The sequence below is a fragment of the Antechinus flavipes genome, chromosome 3 (assembly GCF_016432865.1).
Source record: "Antechinus flavipes isolate AdamAnt ecotype Samford, QLD, Australia chromosome 3, AdamAnt_v2, whole genome shotgun sequence".
Classification (NCBI taxonomy): domain Eukaryota; kingdom Metazoa; phylum Chordata; class Mammalia; order Dasyuromorphia; family Dasyuridae; genus Antechinus; species Antechinus flavipes.
The window spans coordinates 584,225,951-584,252,117 of record NC_067400.1 but is presented as its reverse complement, the minus strand read 5'-3'; the positions used below and the strand labels follow the sequence as shown (position 1 = coordinate 584,252,117).

Genomic DNA, 26,167 nt, shown 5'->3' with positions numbered 1-26,167 from the left:
AGAGAGTACCAGCCCTGGAATCAGGAAGACCTGAGTTGAAATTCGATTTCATACACTAGTGTGACCTTGGGCAAGTCATTTAACCCTTGCTGCCTCCCCCAAACTGCCCAGAATCACACAAAAAGAACCCTATAATTCATCTTAATTTTCAATGTTTATCCCACTAATATATTTATCTCTATTTGCTGTCATATAAAAATAGTGAAAAGTGAGAATACTTCTAATGTTTCTCCATTATATATATTATTGGATATGGATTTAAACAAGATTTTGTTAGTGTGTTTATGATTTTATTATTGTATTTCTGTAAGTGTTTTTATCATAGATAAATAGTGGATTTTATATCAGATTTTTTTTTTCTTGTATCCATAGATGATTAGACTGAGTTAAAAATAAGTCAGGAGGAAAATAATAAAAAACACATAAAAGATAGTCAACAATGCCACACACCAAAATCCATGGGACTCAGCTACAACAATTTTTAGAAGTAAATTTATGACACTTAAGTTACTAAGATAAAATAATTGGATTATGTGTCCATCTAAAATCACTAGAAAAAGGACAAAGCAATAATCATAAGAAAATATACAATGAGATTATCAAGTTAAGAGTAGAAATAAAATGAAAATGAAAAGAACTTTTGGCTTTGATAAATGTATTAATAATAAGAGTTTTTTTAAATGCTAATAAAATTCACAAATCATTAGGAATTTGTCCCCCCAAAGTGAAAGGAAAAAAATGAGAAATATTACAAATTCAAAAGATGAAAAAAATTTAAAAGAACAAATACAAAAGAGATTAATCAATCTCAAATTAGAGAACATAAAGAAAATCTATTTATGGGTTAAAAAGCATATTACTCAAAATGGCAAAATACTATCTTAATAATGGAAAAGGGCAATAAGAAATAAAATAAATCATCGAATAATTATCCTGGTAAAAATCCATTTGGCCAGGGCAGCTAAAGCACTAGTCCTGAAGTTAGAAGGACCTTAATTCAAATCTGGCCTCAGACACTTAATACTTCCTAGCTCTGTGACCCTGGGCGAGTCACTTAACCCCAATTGCCTCAGCAAAAAATAAATAAATAATAAAAGATCCATCTGGCCCAGATTCACAGGTTAATTCTTTTAAAATTTCCAACAACAAATAATACCTGTATTACACAGAAACTTCATAAATAAAAAGTTGGGACACTTGACAATGCCTTTAATAATTTTTTAAATCTGGTAAAAATAAAACTAAAAAAGAAAATTTGGACCCATTTTTTAAAAACATTGGACCCCATCTAAATGGGAGGAGTGGAGGAAGAGAGAATGGGAGAGGAAGAACTAAACTACTCTAAATATTAGATAACAGAATACTCCAATACATAAAACAGTGCATCATGACCAAAAAGGATTTATAATCGTTATATGTGTAAGTTATTCAACAGGACAAAATCTATCACTATAAGAAATAATCCTCAAAAAACTTTCCTATAAAATATATCACTATGCAGAAATAAAGCCTCTGTGTATTTTTAGATTTCATGGGTACCAGCACAGTTCATGGAATAAGCTGCCCACTTCTTTCCCACTTAGTCATTTCATAGAATCACAGAAGTCAGGAGCAGATAAAGACCTACAAAGAATCTCCACATTGTATTCTCAACCAAATAGTCACTGAGCCTCTTCCTAAAGATCCCAGCACTATCCCCTCAGAGAACATCCATTCCGAACCTGGCCCCCATTAAGCCCCCATTTACCTCCTTAATCTCCCTTGATGGCTTCAAGTTCTGTCCCTGGGCACAAGGAGAAGCAATGGGATTCCTTTGAATACTTGCCTAAGCCTAGGCCGGTCCCTGGGAATCCTCCCTTTTCCTGGGCGGTCCTTGGTATCTGGATGCCCCCTGCCGTGTCCTCCAAGCGTGGCCTGGCTGAGGCAGAAGACAGACCCCATCCCGTGTCTGCTTCTCCTAAGGCCGCCAGGACCTCCCTAGCTTTCCAGATCCCCACGTGGCACTGCTGACTTCTGCCGAGCCGAGTGCTATCCAACAACGCCTCATTGCTGGTTTCTGAGATCCCGATCTGGGGCTTGTGCCATCTGTGAATCTGCCAGGCATTCTTCAGGAGGCCCATCACCTTGTTCATTGCTCCCTGCATGGTGGTCTTGAGAGGCGAGGCCCCAGGGGCCATGACAAGCCAGGCCTGCTTCCCTTCTGCCCCAGCAGCTCTGGACACACCACTTCCTACCCTTTTATCAAGCTCAGAGACGCTCCGAAGGTGACCCCATCCTCATTTCCCAAGCCAGGTCACTAAACCCTCCTGTGCCAGCCTGACACTGCCTTAGGCATCTCCTCCAACACAGACTCCAGGAGAGGGAGAGAGGAGAGTGTGGGGCCGAAACACCAAAATGTGAATCTCCTAATACTTGTCTCCAACAATGGACTTCACTGACATGGTTAGGTGTGTTTCCCAGTGGTTTTCCCCTCATCCTTTTTCTCGACCCATCTCAGTAATACTGAACCCCCAACTGTCAGAAACCACCCCACAATGCTCCATTTACATTCACTTACACCTGAAGCCATCCTTACAGATTCACACATGTCTTTGGAAACTCCTGCTCCATAATTAACAAAATTACTTTCATCAAACACCATGTTCTATCTTGCTCCTTCTACGTTCTAGTTCTCCCTGAAATCCGGCTTCCCTGGCCAACCTATTCAATAATGGCTGTCTTCTACTCCCTGCCCAGTTCCTGCCCTGAGAAGAACTAACTAGACCTCTTTACTCCCCATTGTCATTTCCAGACTCTTCAGTGACCACTATCTCTTAGTAGCACCTCTTCATTTAAGATTTGAGCTATCTAGATTAATCATCCAATCATAATTCTGGTAGTCATTATCTACTTACCCTGTGCCTCCCAGGGATATCCTTCCCACCCCAGCTACTGCTCTCATCACATAGGGGACTTTAAAATACATATTGATTTAGCCGTTCTCCAATTGATAAATGGTCAAAGGATATGAACAATTTTCAGAGGATGAAATTGAAACTATTACCACTCATATGAAAGCGTGTTCCAAATCACTACTGATCAGAGAAATGCAAATTAAGACAACTCTGAGATACCACTACACACCTGTCAGATGGCTAAGATGACAGGAAAAAATAATGATGAATGTTGGAGGGGATGGGGGAAAACTGGGACACTGATGCATTGTTGGTGGAGTTGTGAACGAATCCAACCATTCTGGAGAGCAATCTGGAATTATGCCCAAAAAGTTATCAAATGGTACAAAACCTTTGATCCAGCAGTGTTTCTATTGGACTTATATCCCAAAGAGATACTAAAGAAGGGAAAGGGACCTGTATGTGCCAAAATGTTTGTGGCAGCCCTGTTTGTAGTGGCTAGAAACTGAAAATTGAATGGATGCCCATCAATTGGAGAATGGCTGGGTAAATTGTGGTATATGAATGTTATGGAATATTATTGTTCTGTAAGAAATGACCAGCAGGATGAATACAGAGAGGCTTGGAGAGACCTACATGGACTGATGCTAAGTGAAATGAGCAGAACCAGGAGATCATTATACACTTCGACAACGATATTGTATGAGGATGTATTCTGATGGAAGTGGATTTCTTTGACAAAGAGACCTAACTCAGTTTCAATTGATAAATGATGGACAGAAGCAGCTACACCCAAAGAAAGAACACTGGGAAACGAATATGAACTATCTGCATTTTTGTTTTTCTTCCCTGGTTATTTTTACCTTCTGAATCCAATTCTCCCTGTGCAACAAGAGAACTGTTCGGTTATGCACACATATATTGTATCTAGGATATACTGCAACATATCCAACATATATAGGACTGGTTGCCATCTAGGAGAGGGAGTGAAGGGAGGGAGGGGAAAAGTCGGAACAGAAGTGAGTGCAAGGGATAATGTTGTAAAAAAATTACCCTGGCATGGATTCTGTCAATAAAAAGTTATAATAAAATAAAATGGGCAAATCCCCCATTTTAACAAAAAAAATACATATTGATTTTATTTCTCAGTTCTTCAAACTATAAAAATCCCAACTCAGCTACAAATCCTTGATCTTGTAATTCTAACTGTTCAACTTCCATATTCAAGAATTCAGTTTCCCCAGGGACACTGATATATTGTTGGTGGAGTTGTGAATGGATCCAGTCATTCTGGAGAGCAATTTGGAACTATACTCAAAAAGTTATCAAACTGTGCATACCCTTTGATCCAGCAGTGTTTCTACTGGGCTTATACCCCAAAGAGATACTAAAGAAGGGAAAGGGACCTGTATGTGCCAAAATGTTTGTGGCAGCCTTGTTTGTAGTGGTCAGAAACTGGAAATTGAGTGGATGCCCATCAATTGGAGAATGGTTGAGTAAATTGTGGTATATGAATGTTATGGAATATTATTGTTCTGTAAGAAATGACCAGCAGGATGAATACAGAGAGGACTGGCGAGACTTACATGAACTGATGCTAAGTGAAATGAGCAGAACCAGGAGATCATTATATACCTCAACAACGATACTGCATGAGGATGTATTCTGATGGAAGTGGATCTCTTCGACAAAGAGAGCTAATTCAGTTTCAATTGATCAAAGATGGGCAGAAGCAGCTACACCCAAAGAAAGAACAATGGGAAATGAATATAAACTGCTTGCATTTTTGTTTTTCTTCCCAGGTTATTTTTACCTTCTGAATCCAATTCTCCCAGTGCAACAAGAGAACTGTTTGGTTCTGCATCCATATATTGTATCTAGGATATACTGTAACCTATTTAACATATAAAGGACTGCTTGCCATCTGGGGGAGGGGGTAGAAGGAGGGGAGGGGAAAAATCGGAACAGAAATGAGTGCAAGGGATAATGCTGTAAAAAATTACCCTGGCATGGGTTCTGTCAATAAAAAGTTAAAAAAAAAAAAAACAGAATTCAGTTTCCCTTATGTAATCACATAATCTTTTATCTTTCCACCTTTTTCCTATAACTTCCTTCTAAACTTACTCATAATCTTTATCATGACCTCCAATCTCTCCTCTCCCTCAGAATTTCTCCATGCTACCATCCCTATTCTAGATACCCTTTCTTCCCTTTCCAACATAAACAATTCAATTGTGTATTCTCTTCTTAGATCTCTGCCTCTCCTGTCCTATACTGATCATGGATTGCTCCCATAACTTGAAGAGATAAGGAAAAGTCACAAAAGTCTGATCATCTCCCATTTCTGTACCCTTGCAATTGCCATCCCTATTCCTGGAATGCTTCACATGGGAGTGCCACCTTGCTGCAAGGGAGCTTTCCAAGTCCCTCCAGTTGCTAGCTAATTTCCTTAGAAATGAACCTATCTTCTATCTACTCCATTTACAGCTTATATGTACCTCCTGTCTCCCCCTTTAGGATGGAAGACAGCTTCTGCTTCATATCCCTAGCAATTAGCACATGCTTAGCAAGTAACAGGCGCGTATCCCTGTCCACTAGCTAATAAATCTGTAACTGGTAAGAATGTCACATAAGCCTTTATCTAAATCATTGATTAAAAGTGTTAAATAACCAAAAAACAAGAATAGAGCTTGGAGCACTTATTACACAGGGCATCAAGTAACACTGGATTCTGCATCTGGTTACTCAATTAGCCTGGAATCCATATGTTTATCTGACTGCCAAGCTCAAATTTGACCTTTCCCTCTCATAACATGACCTGGGGGCTCTACCTTATTCTCCTGTGGACCAGTTTGATAAGTACCAGAAAAAGGATATAATGTTCCTTTGATATCACTCATTTCTGATTAAGCTATATTGGCTTAGTGATCATTATTTCCTATTTTTCTGGATATTCAGTCTGAGAATTTGGTCTGAGTCATTAGCCTATAGTTTGTAAACCATCATCACTTTTTCTATTTTGACAATGATGACATGAGGTCTTCTCCACGTCAGTGGCACTTTTCCCATTCTCCAGAATCTTTAGCAGCACTAACTGTGCCTCAGCATCCCCTCTCCTCTCCCAGCGTCTCTTTCAGGATCTCCTTGTTTCTCCTGGGGGCCAATACCCCATGAGCCATTGTTACTCTGTGCTCAGCAGGTCAAAGAACTCTTTTTGGCAGAGAAAGAACGAAGCTGCCTTGACTTCTCTCTGCTGCTGGCTTTCATTGTTTCACCCACTCCCAGCAACAATTCTACCTCTCTGATCCGGCTCAATTCTGGTTAAAAAAAGAAACCACATGGATGTTGTCTTGAGCTTTCTTCAGTGGCCTTAAGTCCTGCGGGGGCTTGGTAATTCTGACACTGTTCTTGGACTACTGAGGCTGATCTCCATCATATCCACGTAGATACAGATCTTTTAGTCTCAAGCTTGTACTCAGCTCACCCCAACTGGCCTTAGGCTCCTTGTCCAAGCCATTCCCTAGATGTATATTCTACTTCTGATGCACTCCCCACATGTCTTTGAGTCACTGGCAGCTTTGACTCAGAGACTGTGGCACGCGAAGATCCATAAACTGCAATGTCTTTTAAAAAACACTGCAAAAAGGCCTGCTTCAAAAAGACCACTTCTTCTAACCTCACAGTTTAAAAAAAGATGACAAATCTGATCTCTATAGGGCTGTTATCCCAAGGTGAAGTAGGTCAGAAGTAGTAGTTTGCCATTTCCTTTTCCTACTCATTTTACATATGAGGAAACTGAGGCAAAGAGAGGTAAGGGAGGCCACATTTGAACTCAGGAAAATGAGTCTTCCTGACTCCAAGCCAAGTACTCTCTTCAGGGACACCTAACCTGCCACTTTGCACATAGTAAATATGTAATGATTCATTTCATCCATTCATTGGAAACTTTGGTCCTGAGAAATGGAAGTATGAATCTAAGCCCAGATGCCCTGATTTCAAATTCCATGATCTTTCCACTAGACAACAGGTTTTGTTAATTCCTGTGTGGGCAGCTGACCGCAGGAAGCAGAAAAAACAGGATGCAGTTGCCCAACTGTCCGAGTGCAGGGGAGTTGGGGTGTGGTAAATAGGACGCAGCTGCTCACTTAGCCAGGTGTAGAAAGCTTGGGTCTAAAGGTTTCAACATCAGAGGCCCAACAGAGCTTTGTCAGTTTCAAAGACTTGATAAGTCCCAACCAATGGCTGAAGAGCAGCCTCCCCTGGGAGGAGACAACCACTGTCTTATTCCATAAATACCCGTCACAAGCTACCTCCTCTGACCAACCAGCTCTCTGATGCTGTTTAGTTCCATCTGCTTTTATGGCAATAAAACTCTTCCTTTGGGAAGAAACAAGGCAAACCTAAACAAAACTTAAATTCCACTGCATTCCCACCTGAATATCAGGGCTTGTGACATTAAATTCCTAATGGGCAATTGCAGAACCAAGGATAAAAACTACTGAATGTTCTTTATAAAGAATATATAAAGTCCTTTTGTTTTTAACTGTAAAATACAATGCTTTTTTTTTTTTTTTAAAATCCTGCTAGAAGCATTCTATAAAGCTTCATTAATTATCTTTGGAATATTATGGCTGCCATGTCAGATTTTGCTCTTTATAGAGTTGCTCTAAAATTCACCGAGTTTTGTAGTAAAGGCATGACCTATGGATTAAAGACTGAAAATGTGTGTGTGTGTGTGTGTGTGTGTGTGTGTGTGTGTGTGTGTGTGTGTGTGTGTGTATGTATCTCCTTCCTTTTCCAATTCCCCTTCCCCCCATCCTTGGACCAGAAAAAAGGTCAGATAATATAACATTATAATTTCAAATAGATGCTAGGGTTCTCATCACAAACTTCTAAGCAACCAAGATCAACTAACAGCAAAAAGCTAAAGATGTCCCTGCAGGTACTTTAAAAAAAAATAATACTTATTAAGCTGTGGATCATGATGGGTCACATTACTGAAATGTGGGATTATGAAAAATTTTGCAACACTAAAAAGTTTCGGAACACAATGAACAAACATTAATTCAAAATCAAATGTACTCTGTGAGAGCAAGGATCATTTAACCTTATTTATTAATCTTTGCATCATCCCTAACAATTCTCACAGTGCTCTGAACATAGTAAAAACTTAATAATTATCTGTTATTTTGGATATGTTGTTGATATACAACTTAGAAAAATGGTTAAGAGGCAATTGTCCAGATAATAAGAATTTGAACTAGACTTCCTTAGAAATAAGTAAATGTTTACTGAATTGAATTGAATCACTTGGATCTTGGTACACTCACTGTGGTGTAAATTTGGTTAGTGAAGACAATTTTTCCAATGTGCAATCATGCCTGACTTAGTTTATCAATGAAGTTCCAGAACTATACCAAGTTAGCAATCTTTCCCCAAAGTGGTCATGGTAACTGTAGCCTGCTAATAATACCCAGAGGCAGCAGCATAGTAGAAAATCTGAATTTCTTGAGCTCACACGTTGATTCTGCTACTTACCACAATGTTTTACATTTGTGTGGCCTGTTCCTTTTCCTTTATCTGCCACAGTTTCCTCCTCTGTAAAATGAAAGAATTGGTCCAAATGACCACCAGAGTTCTACCAAATTCTAAATCTTGGGGTTCTATTAATGATAAATCGAGATTCCTAAGACAGGATCCTGTAGGTTAACATTAAATGCTGAGTGGTTTCTAAGGCAACCCAGATGTAAAGCACAAGAGGCTTTAAAAATGAAAGATAATATATAACTGGAAATTAAGAGAATTACACCTCCTTTCCAGGGTCCCAAGTCCTAGTTAGCATGCCTGTCAAAGTATCACTGACTTTAAAGCCTAAGAGTAGAACAAGGACATGACAGCCTACAGAGCCTGCCTTTTTAAGCTATGCCCTCTATGAGAGCCAGCTTGGCTCAGCAGAAAAGAACCCTTGATAGGGAATTACAAGAACTGGTTTGAATAACTGCATTACTTGTTGCCTCAATCTCTCTCTACCCAAAATGAAAGCATTGCATTAGATGATGTTGGACATTCTAACATTCTGTGAAGTATTCTCTTATGTCCCAAGCATACGATGGGAATGTAGACAGCAGCCAGTCCAATACATATAGAAGCAAAATGTGGGTCAATGCAAATAGTACCTAACCTATAATCAGAAGAATAGGATTCAAATCCTGACTCCTCATGACTTCACTAAACAGGAAGATAACTTTTTATTACCTACTTCATGGTGCTGTTTTTGCTGAAGTGTTTTCCATAATCAGTGTAAGCCATTACTAATATTACTGAAGCTTACAATTTCTTTTTCTGTTATCTCAGGTAACTAAATATAAGAGATAAAGGAAAAGATACATTACCAGCATAATCAATCTACCTACCTGAATTAACATATAAATCAAAAAATAAAATTTAACCTGAGTGGTCTCTAAAATGGAATTTGATCAATGGGAAAAAGGAATATTCCTTTTATACCCATCTATCCTTTGCCTGACTAATTTGTCCTATAAGGCAAAAAATACCAGTGTGACAAAAAAAGGAAATAGTAAAAAAAACTATCAGGTTTAGACTAATAAACTCAGTTCAAAATACTCCATCCAACAATTCCTCTGGCAGCCACAGAGATCAGCCCGAGCTTACTATGATGGATCCATTAACACCCTTTATAGGCCACTTTATTATATCTGATTGCTGCCTTTGTAGACTCATCAGGATTTTATGATTTTTTTTTGCATTTTAATAAATTCCATTGAGCTATTTTCAATTCATTATTAAAATGGACCAAAAATTAATTTAGGATTAATTTAGCACAGATAGAGAACTGACAATCTCTAAGACAGAAGTACATAATTTAATTATAAAACAGATATGTGCACACATTTTGTATTCATCCATTCCATGTCACCTGCACATAAACCCCTATAGGTAGCTCTCTTACACATGTAGAAAAGATTGAGCCTTGACCAGTCGCTCCTGTCTGCAGTATACACCAATTCCCCTGGTAGGACAGCTCTTAGTAATTAAACTCAACTCTAATCTGGGAGAACAACAGGGAAAATGGTGTCACTTAAATTCATGGCTTTTAGCAAAGACTATAGGAAGCAGAGCTCTTCATTACCCTTACCTAAACCAGTCCCAAAGAGGTGTGAGGAAAGTACTTGGCAAACTGTAACTATCATGATTATCAACTAGGGGAAAAAATATTTAACTCTCAGGAAATTCTGCTTTGACAGAGGGATCATCAAGTCTTTTTTGTGTCCTAGACTATTTGGCCAGTCTGCTGAAGACTAAAGACCCCTTCTCAGAAGAATGTTTTTAAACACAAAATATAAATTACATAGGATTACAATGGAAATCAATTATTATTGAATTAAAAAAAAGAAAACAAATTCACAAACTGCAAGTTAAGAAATACCACTATAGAATAAAAGCATCCAACACCTTAAAATGTTGAAAATAAATTCTAGTATCTTGATTTTATGTCCCTATAATTGCCTTCTTCAAATGTACTACAAGCTTCAATTTTGTACAGCAACTATCCACTTGTTCAGGCTTAACTTCCTTACTTAGCAAATAAAAGCTGGATGACCACTTCCCAGGTAGGTTGTAAAGGGGATTCTCCAATTATGGCCTGAACTGGCTAGTACTTAACAGCTCACATTTACAGGGCACTTTTAAGGTTTTCAAAATCCTTTATGTCACAGATGAAAAGGCTAGGTGGGGCAAGAAGGCTTAGCACATATAAATTATAATCTTGAAAATAGACATCATATGCTCCATCTCCTAAATTCCCTTTTACACTATATAGCACACAGCAATCATTTAGTCAACAAGGAAGATTATGATGGGGACTGCAATGATGGCAATGACTTGTTTTTCTAACTTATAGTTCTGGGAACCCACGCTTATCCAATTGCTCACCATCATATCCATCATCAACATTTAAGGAAATAGTGCTGAATCTTATGATTTAGATAACTACTCAAAAAAGACTAAACTCAATGGTTTTAAGATAAAACTACCACATTGACAAATGTAGCTGAAAACAAGGAAGTTTACAATGGGGATTTTAAGATTTCAATAAAGAGTATATGTATAAAATCAGGGCCTCAATCAAATATAGTAGATATAAAGAATGATTTAAGGAGAGCATATTTCATGATCAATAAATCCACTTAAACTTAAAGGAAAAAGATTCAATTATATGAAAAGCAGAGAGTTTCAAATTTCTCAGGATGGCATTGTATTCTCTCAAAACCAAACACCTAATCTCCAAACTTTTATCAGCTATTCTGGTTCCTGTCTTCTTTAGTCGTTTACTGGAAGTGGCTTTATATACAATGAATTCCAGTCATGACTTATTTCTTCCATTCTGAAGTCAGCAGCCCAACCCAGCAAATAGTCAAGATCACAAAGGCCTTGGGTATGACTTCATTCCCACAAACCATACTATTGTACTGCTGCTTTATAACAATTTAGACATAGGAATTAATGGGCTATCGAATCAATAAATGTCACATTCTCTGAATGAATTTTATATATTTTTTGAAAATTTCCATTTACATTCTAAGCCAACTAAGTAGAAAACATGTTACAGAACACCCAGGGGGGAAAATTTCCTCAAATGAAAACAGCCTAGAGATTTTAATCTTCATTGGCTATTTTCTGTATTAAAAGTCCTCTATTATACCCTACTCTGATATGATACCTTTGCATGGCCCAGAGGTGATTGAGGGGGAAATCTAAGGCTACCTGCAGAACACTAGGTCCTACTGGTATGAACTGAGGGATGATGCCCGAGGTATCTACCACCAGAACAAGAGAACACTAGCTCTCAGGTTTTTGCCAACATCACTTGTTTTTGCAAGCTATAGTAACCTAGGAAGACAATTTCCTAAAGAATGTAGAGAGTCTGATCATCCTGATTGAGTGGATAACCCAAGCAGATGAAAATAATAGACACTAAAAAAAATATGAAATAAGAAAAATAGCCAGTAAAAGGCAATGCATTAAATACAAGTTTTCCTCAAGTTAGGCAAAGCAAGATTATGAAAGCAGATAAAGCTTACCTGGGACAGGGCTCTTTCTTGAATTTAGGTTCTGAGAATCCATGCTTTCCTCCGTTTGCCCATCTACTTCCACCTCAACTTTTGGTTGGATGTCTTTTGCATCATCACTAAGGGCAGTTCTTATGATCTCCTCTTCTTCTAAACCTCCAGGAACAGCAGCAGGGACATTGGAAGCGCTAGTTGTAGTGAGAGCAGCAGGGACTGGAGGGGGTGAAGCTGGAGGAGCAGGAGGAGATGGAGAAAGAGACAGAACAGCAGAAAGCGTGACAGGCGTTGGAGCGCTTTCCACTTTTATATCTTCTGGGGGGTTTTCCAGAACTTCCAGATCAACAGTCAAAGGCAATGTCTCCTGTTTTACCATTTCAACAATACTCTCTGTAGCTGTCAATTTTTCACTAACTCCGTTCATTTCATTAATGAGGTTTGTGGAAGCAATCACTGGCAGATCACCGGGCACTACAGTACAGGAATCCTTGCACACGTCATCTTCCAGCTCGTGGGGTGGTGACGCACTTGACGTTTCTGTGCAAGGTATAGGACTGGGCAAAGGGATGGCATCCTCTTTTGGGGAAGTGAGTTCACATCGACCATCTCCATCCGCTGGGAAGGCAGGCAGATTACACAGAGGGACAGTGGTGCTGGTGGGAGGAAGAGTACTGAGAGTGACTGGAGCCAGAGGTGTAGGTGACAGAGGAGGAGGAGGAGGAGGAGGAGGAAGCTCTGCGATGGATTCCACTGGACTTGACTCAGGTATTGGACCAGCTTGTTCTTTCTTTTCTCCACTGGGCTCTAGGGTAAGAACTGGGGAAGGAGACTTCAATACTGGATCTGGTTTTGGCTTCTCTTCTGGGAGAGGAAGAAAAAATACAAAGTCTCAAGAAGACTTCAGCTACCAATTTGCATCACATTATCATGGGCTACTTATTTTGTCTTATCTCCAAAACTCTTATAACAATAATACAGAGACCAAAAACCTGTTAGCCCAAGAAAATTAGGAACCATTTTCCCTCTTTCCTTCAGATCACACACACTGCCAACTCATATCTTTGGAAAAGAGACTGTCCCCACAGCCTGAGATTGGATTTTAGTGTACGACTCTGTTTTATATCCCAGAAACCCAAATTTGCCAAAGGGATCTATGCCAAAGCATTAGATTTAACAGGGAGAACTAACTGAACCCATGGACGGGATGATCCATCCAGGGAAACCTTCTAAAGGCAATGGAGGCATTCCTATGGCAGAACCACATTCAGTCTTGACACACTTTTCTCCAGGCTCTGTGTTTGTGGCAGGAAGCAATTCCCAATGCAGGCAGATAATTTAGGGTTCCATGTGTTTAAAAAGAGATCATCCTAGAAATATTTGCTGACTAATAGATTTTTCCTATTATGTGAAAAAAAAAACTTTTAAAAATTAAACTAAAATTATGGGGTTTTTAAAGTAGAAAGAAAATGGGAAATAAGAATCTAACAGCTTGGCCAAATGATAATTTTGATAATTTTCGTGGGGGCTTCAAATGGTGAAGAATTTATTAAAATAGGCAAAATGGATATTCAGATAAGTAAGGGTCGGCAAATAAAACATTTGTTTTACTAATCCTCATGCAAAACAGAAAGTCTAAAAACCTTCAGAATGCCAAAAACATAATGAATTTCAAAAGATATGTTTTCAATATAAATAAATTCCAGGTACCAAAATGGAAGCTAATCGGGGAAAGCTGAAACCGTGGGGGAGTTTCCAGGTGAGTGCTTGTTCAGCAAGATAACAGACTTCGCTGGAAACAAAAACTGCATGACCATCATTCAAAAGAAAGCAAATTTTAAAATGCATTAGAAAGAGCATCCCTATGTTATAAAAAACATCTTTACTTTCTCTTCCATAGACCTTGAAGCAATACTCACTCTTGCCCTCATTGACAGATACTGGCCAAGGAAGCCAGTCAACAAAGGTCTGATCAGCTAATCATATACACTGATGGTAAATATTATGAATAAAATCATAAAGCTTCTGTTTTTTTTTTTTGGGGTTTTTTTGGGCTTCTGAACTAAATGGCCTTAAAACTCACTTTAACTTAGGATATCAAGCTAATGTTTTTAAAAATTGGCCCCTACCAATTAGTAGGGATCTACTGATTATAGTGATAAAATGGACACAAGGATAATCCTTCCATTATTTACAACACAACATACCATTAGAACCATGAAACTCAGTTGCAGGGTAATAGTGTTTTTGATGGAAATTATTAAATTTCTAATTCGCTCTTGTGGCTGGATATACATATGGCCTTGGGTACACCCACTCTGGGAATCACTCCCCAGAAAAAATCCCATACGACCACTGAATGAAATGACAATGTGGGCAAAGAACTACAACCAAGTGCTCTGTTTTCATCATAATAGAGAACATAACAATTTAAGTACAGCTTTCCCAAGAGGAATTTCTTTTGGTGAAGTTTGGGCTTAAAACATGCCTAACATGGCTAAAGTCACAGGAATCATGACGCAATCATTGCTTCTACAACTTAGTGGTATGGGGGAAGCTCAGGACAAAAAGAGTTAAAAAAAAAAAAAACCAAAAATATAAACAAAAACCCCCCAAAAAACCCACTTCAGGCAGACAAGAGGCCAGCTAACCCTTATGGATGAACTTCAGAACAACTCCTGGCTTCTATTTCCTTTACTCTTTTCTAATGAGTCCATACCCCCAAAGTGTCAGGAACTGTCTGGGCTGAGAAGGGTTTCTGATTCTCCCATGTTCTCCTTACTTCTAATAGGTTTGAGGGGCCCATGGTGAGATCATATCACAATAAAATAAAACAAAACTTTTATGTAAAATGGTTTCTCTTTTCTTCATGGTGTTCTGAAATATTTCTTTTTGACAATTTATAATTCTAAAATACTGGTGTTTATTACACTAACCAAAAAGCATGAAGCACAATCATGTTGCTTAGCTTCTCTCAAGCCCTCTGAAAATATTGGCCTAAACTTGCAAAAGGGTTTTTATACAAATATTAAAATCCTTCTTCACAAAACAAATGAACAAGGCCATTTTGTCCTCAGAAATCTCAGGTCTGGCAGCAGGACAGTATGTAAAAGATTTTCTATCTTGGCAAAGCTAGAGAGGAAGCTCAGAAATAATTCTGTACTAGGGCTATGGTCAAGTCTGAAGTGTCCTGACAACGGAGAGCTCGGGGACGACATTCCATTTCATTAAAGAACAATTTTGGATGAACAACCAAGTTTCCAAGATAAGGCTTCGAGATATACTCTATATCCAAAAACCCTAGTCATCTGGCTGATATTTGATTCAGGAATTCTGCATCTGTGTGAGCCTGCAAACCAAAGTATTTGCAAATGCTAAGTTTATTTCTCCCTGTAAAGTTTTTTCCGATTTTAATTTTTAGATTTTTCAAGGTGCTCTAAAAGAATCTGTCAAACCTTGATAAAAGCATGGTTTTAATGCATTTTAAATTGGCTCCAACAAACACAACTCTTCTTTTATTCCTCTTCATTGGCTAGTGGAGTATATGAAAGTCAAATTCTGGAGGAACATGGATAGGACAGTGTCTTTAGTTAATCTGTGGCCTGCAGTTTTTTTTTCTTCCATTAAGAACATTTTAATATTTGATTTTATGAAGTTTCAACATAAGTAACATTGGCATAATGAAATGGTTCATGCTTACCCAACTTTTAAAGACCATGCATGAAAAACTATACTTACATCTCAATAATCACACAGTATTACTGCGTGATATAATGGGAGTATAACAGAAATCCAAGTTTTAGTGGGTTTATAATGTGACCTTATCATTTGGTCTGCAGAATTAAATTCTCCTCCACTTTAGATTTTAGGGCAACTTAAAAATATTTTAAAGAATACTAATACATTGAAAATGTATTCTAAAAACATTCTAGAATAATTCTTACTAATTCAAAGTAATAAGGATGAATAATTCAAAGCAGCAGGTATTCAAAACTTACTTCTATATGGCTTTGGAATGCAGGCAAATACACATAAGTATATACAACTTGCACACCTATTCCTGTCATAATCTTGTTTCAGGTTTGGATAACTTGAAATCTAGTTAAGCAGAGTTAATAAGGAAACAATGGCTATCCCACATACACTGCTATTCTCAATGGGTTACATATATTTAACTGTATTACCACAGAAACTCACTCTGGAATGAGCCGATTTTAAGTCTCTTTAGGAAAAAATAAGCTTTCTTCTTTTGCAATTCTAGAGATACTAAAACTAGGACTTTCAAGGAAATTTTTCAGCATTTTGTGGCAGAGGCAACTAGAATTACATTATCAATTCAAAAGCCTGGGGAGTCTAATATTTCAGGGAGACTAATGGCATTTGTTTAAAAATAGTGAAATGATATATCCAATCAAAATTATAAGCAAAGTGTTATCAGCTTTGAGAGTAAGTGCATACAGAGTTAGGGTATGAAAAACACTTTGTAATCCCTAAAGTGCTATAGAAAGGGGAATTATGTTAGGGAGCAATGAGATTTTAGGTACAAATGGGAAAAGTTGTAATGGGTCCTGACTCAGTGTCCTCAGAAGTACACTTTGCTGGCCAATGTCTTTCAGTTTCCTTAAGTTGAAGATAAGAGCTAGTCTTGAAAGTGGATACCTTCCTCACACAGATAAGTGTGGGGGTCATGAGGGAGGGGGAGGGAAGAGGAACGGAGGGAAACATAATTAACAAGAAAGAGACAGAGAGAAGACTAAAGAACTCAAGAGAACAGGGAGAAAACAGCCATAAACAAACCTTGCTTCGGGTCGCTAGGCGCAGTGACAGGGGTGCCGGCAGCAAGATGAGTGTTCTCCACAGTCCCATAAACCACGGGGCTGTGCTCGGGGACCTGGCTGGACAGCTGCTGGGATTTGAAGTACAAAAAAGGGTGATAATGAGCGTGCGAACATAAAAACTAGCAACATGGAACGCAAGCAAGTAGGAGAGACAGAGTGGGGTGAAAGGTTAAAAAGAAAAAAAATAAAGCAAGGAAAAAAGGGAGTGACCAATTGAATTAAAAGTACATGGGAAAGGCAAGAGGGGAAGGAAAAAGGCGGCAGGAAAGGGGGAGGGAGGAAGAGATGATTACTATTAACCACAGCAAAAGAAGATGGCGCAACAGTCACAAATACAATTCATTCTCTTGTGTTCTTTCTCAGAGCATGAGGAATTTTCATGCAAGCAACACTTTTCAAATTGAAGTGGAAGGAGGGCAGAAGTTCTTCCCCCCCTAAATAAGTGATTTTTGCTAAGTTGTTCACCTAAAGCATGTGAAGGGCTTCGGATAGGAGGATGGAGGGAAGGAGAGGTGATTAGTAATCATCTGGTCTGATCCAATCATTTTGCAAATGAGAAAACGGATTCCAGAGAGAATTCTAACTTTCTGAAAGGCTGTCTCCTTTTAGGAAGAGAAATTAAAAACATACTTCAAGAGACTTTTCTGTTTAAGACTGGTGAGAATTCTCTTCCACCTTCCCACCTGAATTCAGCCCTGCTCCCCTTAACACTTAAGGCCTGGGAGCTGCCAGGTCCTCCCGAGATAACCTCGTGCAACTGCGTTTTTTACAAAGGGGCAAAGGGAAGACCAAAGGGTTACAGGCCTTGCCCCAGATCATCTCTGAACATGCAACAAAGCCTGAAACCCAAAGACTCTGACTAGAGACCCCCTCCTCCTTTGCTCTGCACTCCCACTGTCTAACCATTAACTACAGAAATTGGTCACTGGTTGGATTTCCCCCTACCCCATCCTTGCACAGCTCCGAGGGACTGAGGCTTACACACTCAGCCTCCACAGGGCAAAGCCATGACTCTCTCCAGAGATCTGGGGTCAATTCCTAACTATTCCCTAACAGGCTACTACATGGAATTCTATCAAAGGAGACTTCCCTCCTCCTAGATTGAGGTAGAAACTTCTGAAGGGAACAGATCTCACTAGAAGCAATATTCCAAAGACACAGAATAAACCAAATTGGACGTCGATTATAGGAAATGGAAAACACTGTTGGCTTGGTAAATCAGTTTGTAGTATATATTATTAGAAAAAGGGGAAATAAACTTCCAGAAAAAACATTACTAACCTGAGCTGTGGTGGACAAACCTCTATGATTCCTGGGATGTTGAAAGATAAAGGCTCCCCATTAAATGGATTTACACTCACTTGATATAGAGCTATGTCCTAAAGGAGGTCACATCTTCCAAAATTTGCATTGAAATTATGTCATATTCATAATATGGGTAGTGAAAAGGTAGTAGTATCTGGCTAAATTGATAAAAATTACTTCAAATGAGTCCAACAAAATTAACTTCTGTGGGACTGAGGCTCTTCCCCTTATAATTAAGATGGCTCAATGTATGGGGAAGTGATCTTCCTTCTGAAGCAGGTCTTCCTGGTTCAGGTGATAGGTAGCATAAAGAAAACCTTCCTTTGCTGAGATGCTTCCATCTTAAAATTATGCTTGCATAATGGAAAGAGGCAAGACCTGGAGTCATTAGAGACTCAGCTTTAACTCTCACCTCTGACCCTTAGGAGATATGTGACCATGATTGGGTCACTTCATTTTACGGTATGCAGGCTTAGTGAGCAGACACTGGATGTTAAGTAAGTGCTTTGTAAACCTTAAGAATATTATATAAATGTCAATTGTTATTTATAATCAGAGCCCCACATCTCAAGTACAAGGCCAGTACGACTGATAAGAAGAAATTTCTGCCTGTAACATCTGTCTTTTGGGATTCCTTTTTAAAAGTGGAAACAATGTTATTTCTATCGTCCCTCTACCTATTGGACCTCATTTCCAGTTCCAAACAACTCCATGTTATATAGATAATACCTGGGGCAGCTAGGTGAGACAATGTACATAAGACCTCAAGTCAGAAGAACCTGAGTTCAAATCTGCCCTGACTAGCTGTGTGACCCTGGGAAAGTAACTTCATCCTATTTGTCTCAGTTTCCTCATCTATAAAAGGAGCTGGAGGAGAAAATGACAAACCACTGATATTTTTGCCAGGAAAACTCCAAATGGGGTTGCAAAGAGTTGTACAACAGCAACAAATATATGTATGTATATATATATATATATATATATATATATATATATATATATATATATATTTTAACAATCTGAGTTACTGATTTCTATTTGAATTTCAGTTAAATAATGGAACAGAGCTATAATTATTAGTCTATTCTAAAAATCATTCATGTGAGAAAAAATTGGCTTATGACTTAAGTTTTATATTGGGAAGACATCAGAGCTATAAATGAAAATACTGACACAGTTCAGTATCACTGGCTGAAAATAGCATTATGATGAAGGAAACACATGGTATAAATGGATGTCTGTTAGGATGACTTGGTTTTCTACAGCCTCTAAATAAAAATATGATTTGTCTCATTTACTTAATGGGAAAAAAGACTAAGTCATTCTAAATGACTGCAGGGCTCAACATCGGAAAAAAAAGGTCAATTGTATTCACCAGACTACAAAAAGATACAGTATTCAAAGAGAAGGTGCATAGAAAAAGTAATTGCAAATCTACCCCTCAAGACCATAACCTTAACATATCAAGAATTTTTTTTTAAATCTTATGTGAAACAGGCTAACTTTGAAATGACAATTCCTCCACAATCTTCCATACCTAAAGAGCATCATGAGCAAATGTCAATGAAAAAGGAGTGATTTTTTAGGAATAAGAAAGCTAGAAAATAAAAACATTCAGAAATGCACATTTCTAAACATAAAGTTAAGGACCAAGATATTAGCATTTCCAATACTACCAGATGGTAAAGAGAGTCACAGAAAAACAGTAATTACCACACAGAGATTTCTCATCTAGGATCTTTACAGGAAGGTGACACATTCCCACTAGGTCCATGCTGTTCATTTTTCTTAATCTCTTTTTGTTATAATCTTATCTCTGAAGGAAGGTAGAAGCTAATCATGCAGGTATACCTAACTTAATGGATTACATATATTCTCAAAAAATTTGTAAACTCCAATTTCAAGGGATAAGGGAAATTATTTTTCCACAGACATACTTTCTGACAAACTCTAACTTTAATTTTGGAATGATCTTTAATTTATCTAGGAAAAAAAGATATACATACATATATATATATATATATATATATATATATATATATATATATATATATATATATATATATATATACATACATAAACTAGAGATCAAAATCAGGGTGATAAATGGATGTCAAGGAAAGATCATACTAATTCTATTTTATCTCAGAAGGAAAAACTAGGAGTCCATGATGTAAGCTACAAAGAGCCAAGAAAAAACTAGTAACAGTGGCAGTTCTCTTAGGCATTACTCCCCCCAGAGACATGAAATATTTTCAACAGAATTTGGAAGGTCGTTCTTCAGCCATGCTGTTTATGGAATTCTTAAAATGACTGAGGTCTCTTCCGACTCCCCAATTCTGATTTTTGTGTGGCAGCAAAAAACAATGGATCCAACTTCACCTACTAACTTCCTGAGTCACTGAACTTCCTGTATTTTAGTATCCTCATGGGTGAAGAGTCTAAATCTAAAATACTATGAATCCACGATGATGTTTCCTGACAGGTTTAGCTTTAAATCTTTGCCTTTTGAGAACTCAAGATCAATCAGTCTGGATCACAGCTTTGCCAGACTGGGAAAGCACCTGTGAGGCTGGGGTCTTTTGCAGAGAAGCAGAACCTCCTATCTTCATCACCTATTGGTTCCCAAGGGGAAAAATGTGGCTTCAGCCATCCCCTTGCTCCATCCCTTCAGGACCCCTCTCAATGCCACACCCCATCCTACTTTCTCCTTCCTTTGTTATATTGTTATAAAAATACAAACTTCGGTAAGGTCTACAAACTTTGTGATTTCCACATGCATGTTTATTTCTCTTGTCATAAGCCTGGTTTTCACACAAGTCTTATGACATTGTTATTGCCTACTGACATACTTGAGCATCATTCTACATCTGGAAAGGCTATACTGAGATGATTCTTTGTGCAAAAATTATTCACTAAATAGAAATATTCAAGGGCTTCAAGCCTATGCAATTTTATTCAGCATCTGCAAATGGCAGCAGCAGAATGGATGAAAGGACTAAGAACAAAGCTCTTGGGCTAGTGACAAGCATTAATTTAACTGTTGGTCTCCTTCAAATGTGACCTTTGACTAGGATTAAAGAGTTAAATTACTACAACAGAGACAGCTGGTCCACAGGCAACCTCTGGGCTCCATTGTTCACTTGAGAAAGTTCTACAACATCTGAATACAGAGGACTGAAGGGAAGAAATTGGCTGCAACTGCTCAGGCTGAGATGGTGGAATTGAGACAGGGTTTCGGAAAGCACTGATTGACATATATGGATCATTACCTAAAGATGATGAGTGATCATTTTTGCCTATACCAAGGGTTGAAGTAGCATTCGCCTAATCCTTTAGGCACAGTATTTTAGGCATAATTATGGTCATAAAAAACCTTTACTACACAGATATGCTAACATACAGACTCCCATGAAAATGACTTCCTGTCAATGAACAAGCATTTATTAATCACTGAGGATAAAAAGAAAATCAGAAACATAGTTGTTGTAAGAAGGAAGAATCATTAGGCTTGTAATTAAATCGAATAAAACTCAATTGTAACCTTTAAGTGTTTGATCTGATCCTCTAATACATTATTTGCAAAATCTCTGACTACTTGGCCTTAAGGCTAATATTTCATCATCAAAGTGAAATTTTATTGTAAATTTTGCTATGCAGACTCTAATCCTAATTTATATAACAGAATTACAAATTTATTATAGAGGTACAGTAGCACATGTCTTTATTACATTCTGGTCTAAAATAATTAAAGGATGAATCTCAACTTCATTTTACAAATATAGAAATGTAAATATAATAAAAATGAAATAAAGAATTACACAAAACTAATCAATAAATCAGAGTTTGTAAGACCTATCAACCAGGCCTCAACTTTGTTTAATAATAATAATGAACATTTACACAACATTTTAAGGTTTGCAAAGGACTTTAGAAATACCTCCTTTGAGCCCTACAACAATGCTAAAATGTAAATGGTATCATTCCCCATTTTGCAGATGAGGAAATTAAGGCAGATAGAGTTTAAGTGACTTGCCAAATTCCTGAGTATCTGAGAGTGGAACCAAATGCAAGTCTCTCCCCCTTCCCCCAATTACAGATCTGGCATTCTAACCACTGTGCTAGCTAGCCCCTGGCTTACCATTCATGCCAATTAATTCTTTAGATTCACAAAAAGGAAAAGGTGTGAATTTCTTTTAAATCATTTCAGTGGTTAAGCTTTTCATACAAAAAGCTATTTTAAAATCAAGGTTAAGTTTAGGAAAGTCCATTGAAAGAAAGGAAAACAAACATTTGCTATCTCTTAATTCCCAAGACATGAACAATGGTGATGAGGGAAATTCATCTGCTGCAAGATTTTATATTAAGGGCAGAGTCAATGACGAGCTAGAGTCCGTTATAAATGGCTATGAGCAAAGAGTGCAGCATCCTATCAGGAGTGAGGCTCAGAGGTCTTGCACAATATGTGTAATCTGAATTCAGAGTCTTGAACACCAGGGGTCAGGATAGAGCTTGGTGTACCTTCTATAAAATCTAGACTTTGCCTCAAATACCCTCTGACACACTTTTTTTTCTATTTTAATTTCAGAAGTCACACCAATAGTTTCCCCTAGGAAAAAGTCTCAACTTTTCTTTCAAACAAAATTTGAACATGCTAATACTAAATACTAAACAGTTGAATAGTAAATGTCAGAAGCAGGTGAGTGAACATTTAGAAGGTTTGTAGAGAAAGCTAAATGGTTAAACAAGTAACAACAGTCTATTATTTCTTTAGAATCCAGTGAAATGTGACTGTCTCTTCACCAATATCATTTTACGTTTAGCTCCAAAATTCACTTCTGAAAGCCCCAGCCAGGAAACTAAAGCAAGGTCAATGACAGAAAAACACACCGTAGCACATACTGTACATACAGAACACATGCCTGCAAGCCCAGCATCTCCTGGAAGCATAATATGAAGATCACTCACCATCCATTTGAGCATGAATCTTTGGAATAAATTAAACTCAAGAAGTTAAGGGCTACTTCTGTTCTTTCTCCATGACATGGGTTAGATGCCCACTGGAACACACATGAACAACACATTCATTTAGCAGGGAGTGTTAAATGACTGAGGCTATCAAGAAGCTGCCACACAGACTTTCAAAATGAATCTTATCTCCCAGTTAGAAAAAATGAATCTGACTTCCAGGAGTCACTCTCCTGTGAGTGTGCAGACCACACAAGGTAACTACAGGGCCCACAGCTTATGCCCAAAGGGCATTGCTCCCAGGATCACTAAGCTGCGAGGTACCAAAAAGCACTGCTCAGCCTGAGGCTTGGTAAAGACAGATATCCGTAGAAAAATTAAAGTCTGGGTCACTTTTATTAATGTGAACTAGAGCGACCCAACACAGGCTGATGTCTAATAATCTGGAAACTCTCTTTAAGTGAGATTTCCTTATGCTTTCCCCCATAGAATTAAGTTTTTATTTGCAAAAATGCCTGAAGTCCCTGACCTGACCCACTGATTAGTGTGAAATAGAGCAATTCAACCCAGGCTTATGTCTAATAACCTAGAAACTCAGTGAGATTTTCTTAAGACTTTTCTCCACAGAATTTAGTTTTTAATTCCAAAAACGCTTCAAGCCATGATGTGACCCATGTGGCCTTGTCTTCTAAGCAGTGAAATAAGGTTGGATATAATCATTTCCACGAAAGGATAGTAGATTACAGGTAATAACTGGTTAGTGCAAAGCGTGCTACATGGTGCTCTGCATTAAAAGCTTTATATGGAGATGATTTTGAGAACGAAATAAAAAGACCAAGGAGATTTTCAGAACTCAATAGTGAATAGACAAAGTGCCAGAAATGTTTCCCACAAAGATGATTAGTCACCTTTATATTATAAGAGTTCAGATGATTTATATACAAAATCCTCCAACAGGGGATTGGGACAGTGTATAAACAGCTTCCAGACTCACACCTAAGCAAAGTCATAATCACCAAAATATTTGGTATTGGGCAAAAAATTGGGTTGATAAGTCAAACAGTTTAGGCACATAATACACAGAAGCAAATTAGCATAATGACCTTGAAAGCAGTCTAATGGAAACTAGGCATTAACCAAAATCTCACATCAACTATCAAGCTAAGCTCAAAATGAGTTCATGATTTAGACAAAAAGGGGGTAATAAGATTATTAGAAGAGCACAGAAACCTTTACCTGTCAGATCTGTACATAAGGGAAGAATTTATGAGCAAATGAGAGAGAGAGACACAGAGAGACAGAGAAAGAGAGAGAGAGAGAGATGTTCATGGAAGGTAAAATTTATTATTAAAACAATCAAAACCAATGCAGCCAAAATAAGAGAAAAAGTAGGAAACTGGGTGGAGTCTGCAGAAAATAACTGATAAAAGGTTTTACATCTCAAATATGAAGAGAATTGAGTCAGTTATATAAAAAAATAAAGGCCAATCCTTAATAAATGGTCAAAGGATATAAACAGGCAGTTTTTAGAGGAAGAAATGCTCTGAGTTACTAATAAGTAATAGAAATGTAAAGTAAAACAACTCTGTGGCACTATCCTCATATTGGTTGCATTGGCTAAGCTGACAGAACAGCAAAATAATGCTGGAGGGACAATGGGAAAACAGGTACATTAATGTACTACTGATAGAGCTGTGAACTAGTCCAACCTTTCTGGACAACAATTTGGAACTGGGCTCAAAGGATTATAAAACTGTGCATACTCTCTGACCCACTAATATCACTAAGTTTGTATCCTAAAGAGACCAATGCACAAAGACATATGAACAAAAATATTTATGGCAGCTTTTGGTGGTGGTAAAGAGTTGGAAATGGAGTAGATTACCAGCAATTGGGGAAAGGATGAACAAGTTGAGATATATGACTGTGAAGGAATAATATTGTGCTACAATGAGATTGTTTCAAAAAAAAAAAAAACCCTGGGAATACTTACTTATATGAATTAATGCAAAGTGAAATGAAAAGAACCAGGAGAACAATCTACACAGTAACTGTAAAAATAATTAATTGTAAAAGATTTAGTAACACTAATCAAAACTCTAATCCATCACAACTACAAAAGATTCATTATGTGAAATGCTATTCACCTCCAGACAGAGATGGATTCTGCATGTTTCCTTTTATTTTTCTTGCTCATCACCCCTACCCCCACCCTCAGAATATCTTATGTAGAAATGCCTTCATATGTAGAAAGGGTATTGTATTTCTTGTTTTCTTGATGGAGGGGAGAGGGAATGGAGGGAAGTTGAGAAAAATTTAAAACTGAAAATAAAGATAAAACTATACAACTTTAAAAAAAAAAAAAAAGAGAGATTAAGGTCCTTAAGTGGAATGGCCATATCTCAATGGTCTTTTATCTTTCCATTAGAAGGTAACGTATGATTTGAGTGCATAAAATGCTAATATTTATTGTATGATTTCCAGAAAACTTAATATCCATCAAGAAAGGATGTGGTAAAATATTAAAAATTTTTAAAAATGCATTTGTCTTTACATTTATCCATTTCTGAGGTCAATTAAGTGGTGCAGTCAATAGAATGCCAGGAATGGAGTCACAGCATTCATCTTCCTGAGTTCAAAATCTGATCCCAGATATTAACTATTGTGTAACTCTGTGGACAAGACACTTCACCCTGTTTGCCTCATCTGTAACAGTTGAAGAAGGAAATGGTAAACTACTCTGGCATGTTTGCCAAGAAAACCCAAATGAATCATGAAGAGTTTAATACTATTGAAAAGACAACAAAAAGCTCTTCTGAAAAGAAAAAAAAAAACTTCTTCCAAGTCTGCAGGCTAAATCCTCATTTACCCTAACCCTAATCCTCATTTATGACAGTGAGAAGCCATTAAGCAAAAATATCTGCTAAGATAGTCTCGTCTTATAATGAACTTATCACTCTATCCCATTAATTTCCTCATTTATTTCATGAGTAAAGAGATTTACTTTTTGAACTTTACAAGGAGCAGTAATAATTATTTGTACAAACAATAACACTGAGCATGTACACAGCTTGTCTGG

At 37.6% G+C, this 26,167-nt stretch overlaps 1 protein-coding gene across 11 annotated transcripts in view; it reads right to left on the bottom strand.

Annotated features, from left to right (window-relative positions):
* EIF4G3 (eukaryotic translation initiation factor 4 gamma 3) overlaps positions 1 to 26,167 on the bottom strand; it is a 386,518-nt gene that overhangs the window by 89,921 nt on the left and 270,430 nt on the right. For 4 of the 11 annotated variants that reach the window (XM_051988328.1, XM_051988325.1, XM_051988326.1 and 1 more), the window contains 3 exons: positions 16,775 to 16,883; positions 11,996 to 12,841; positions 8,433 to 8,492 (listed from right to left, as the gene is read on the bottom strand). In XM_051988328.1, the coding sequence (XP_051844288.1) occupies positions 8,433 to 8,492; positions 11,996 to 12,841; positions 16,775 to 16,883 (1,015 nt within the window). The remainder of the gene's footprint in view (positions 1 to 8,432; positions 8,493 to 11,995; positions 12,842 to 16,774; positions 16,884 to 26,167) is intronic. The other 7 variants (XM_051988319.1, XM_051988322.1, XM_051988324.1 and 4 more) reach the window with 2 other exon arrangements.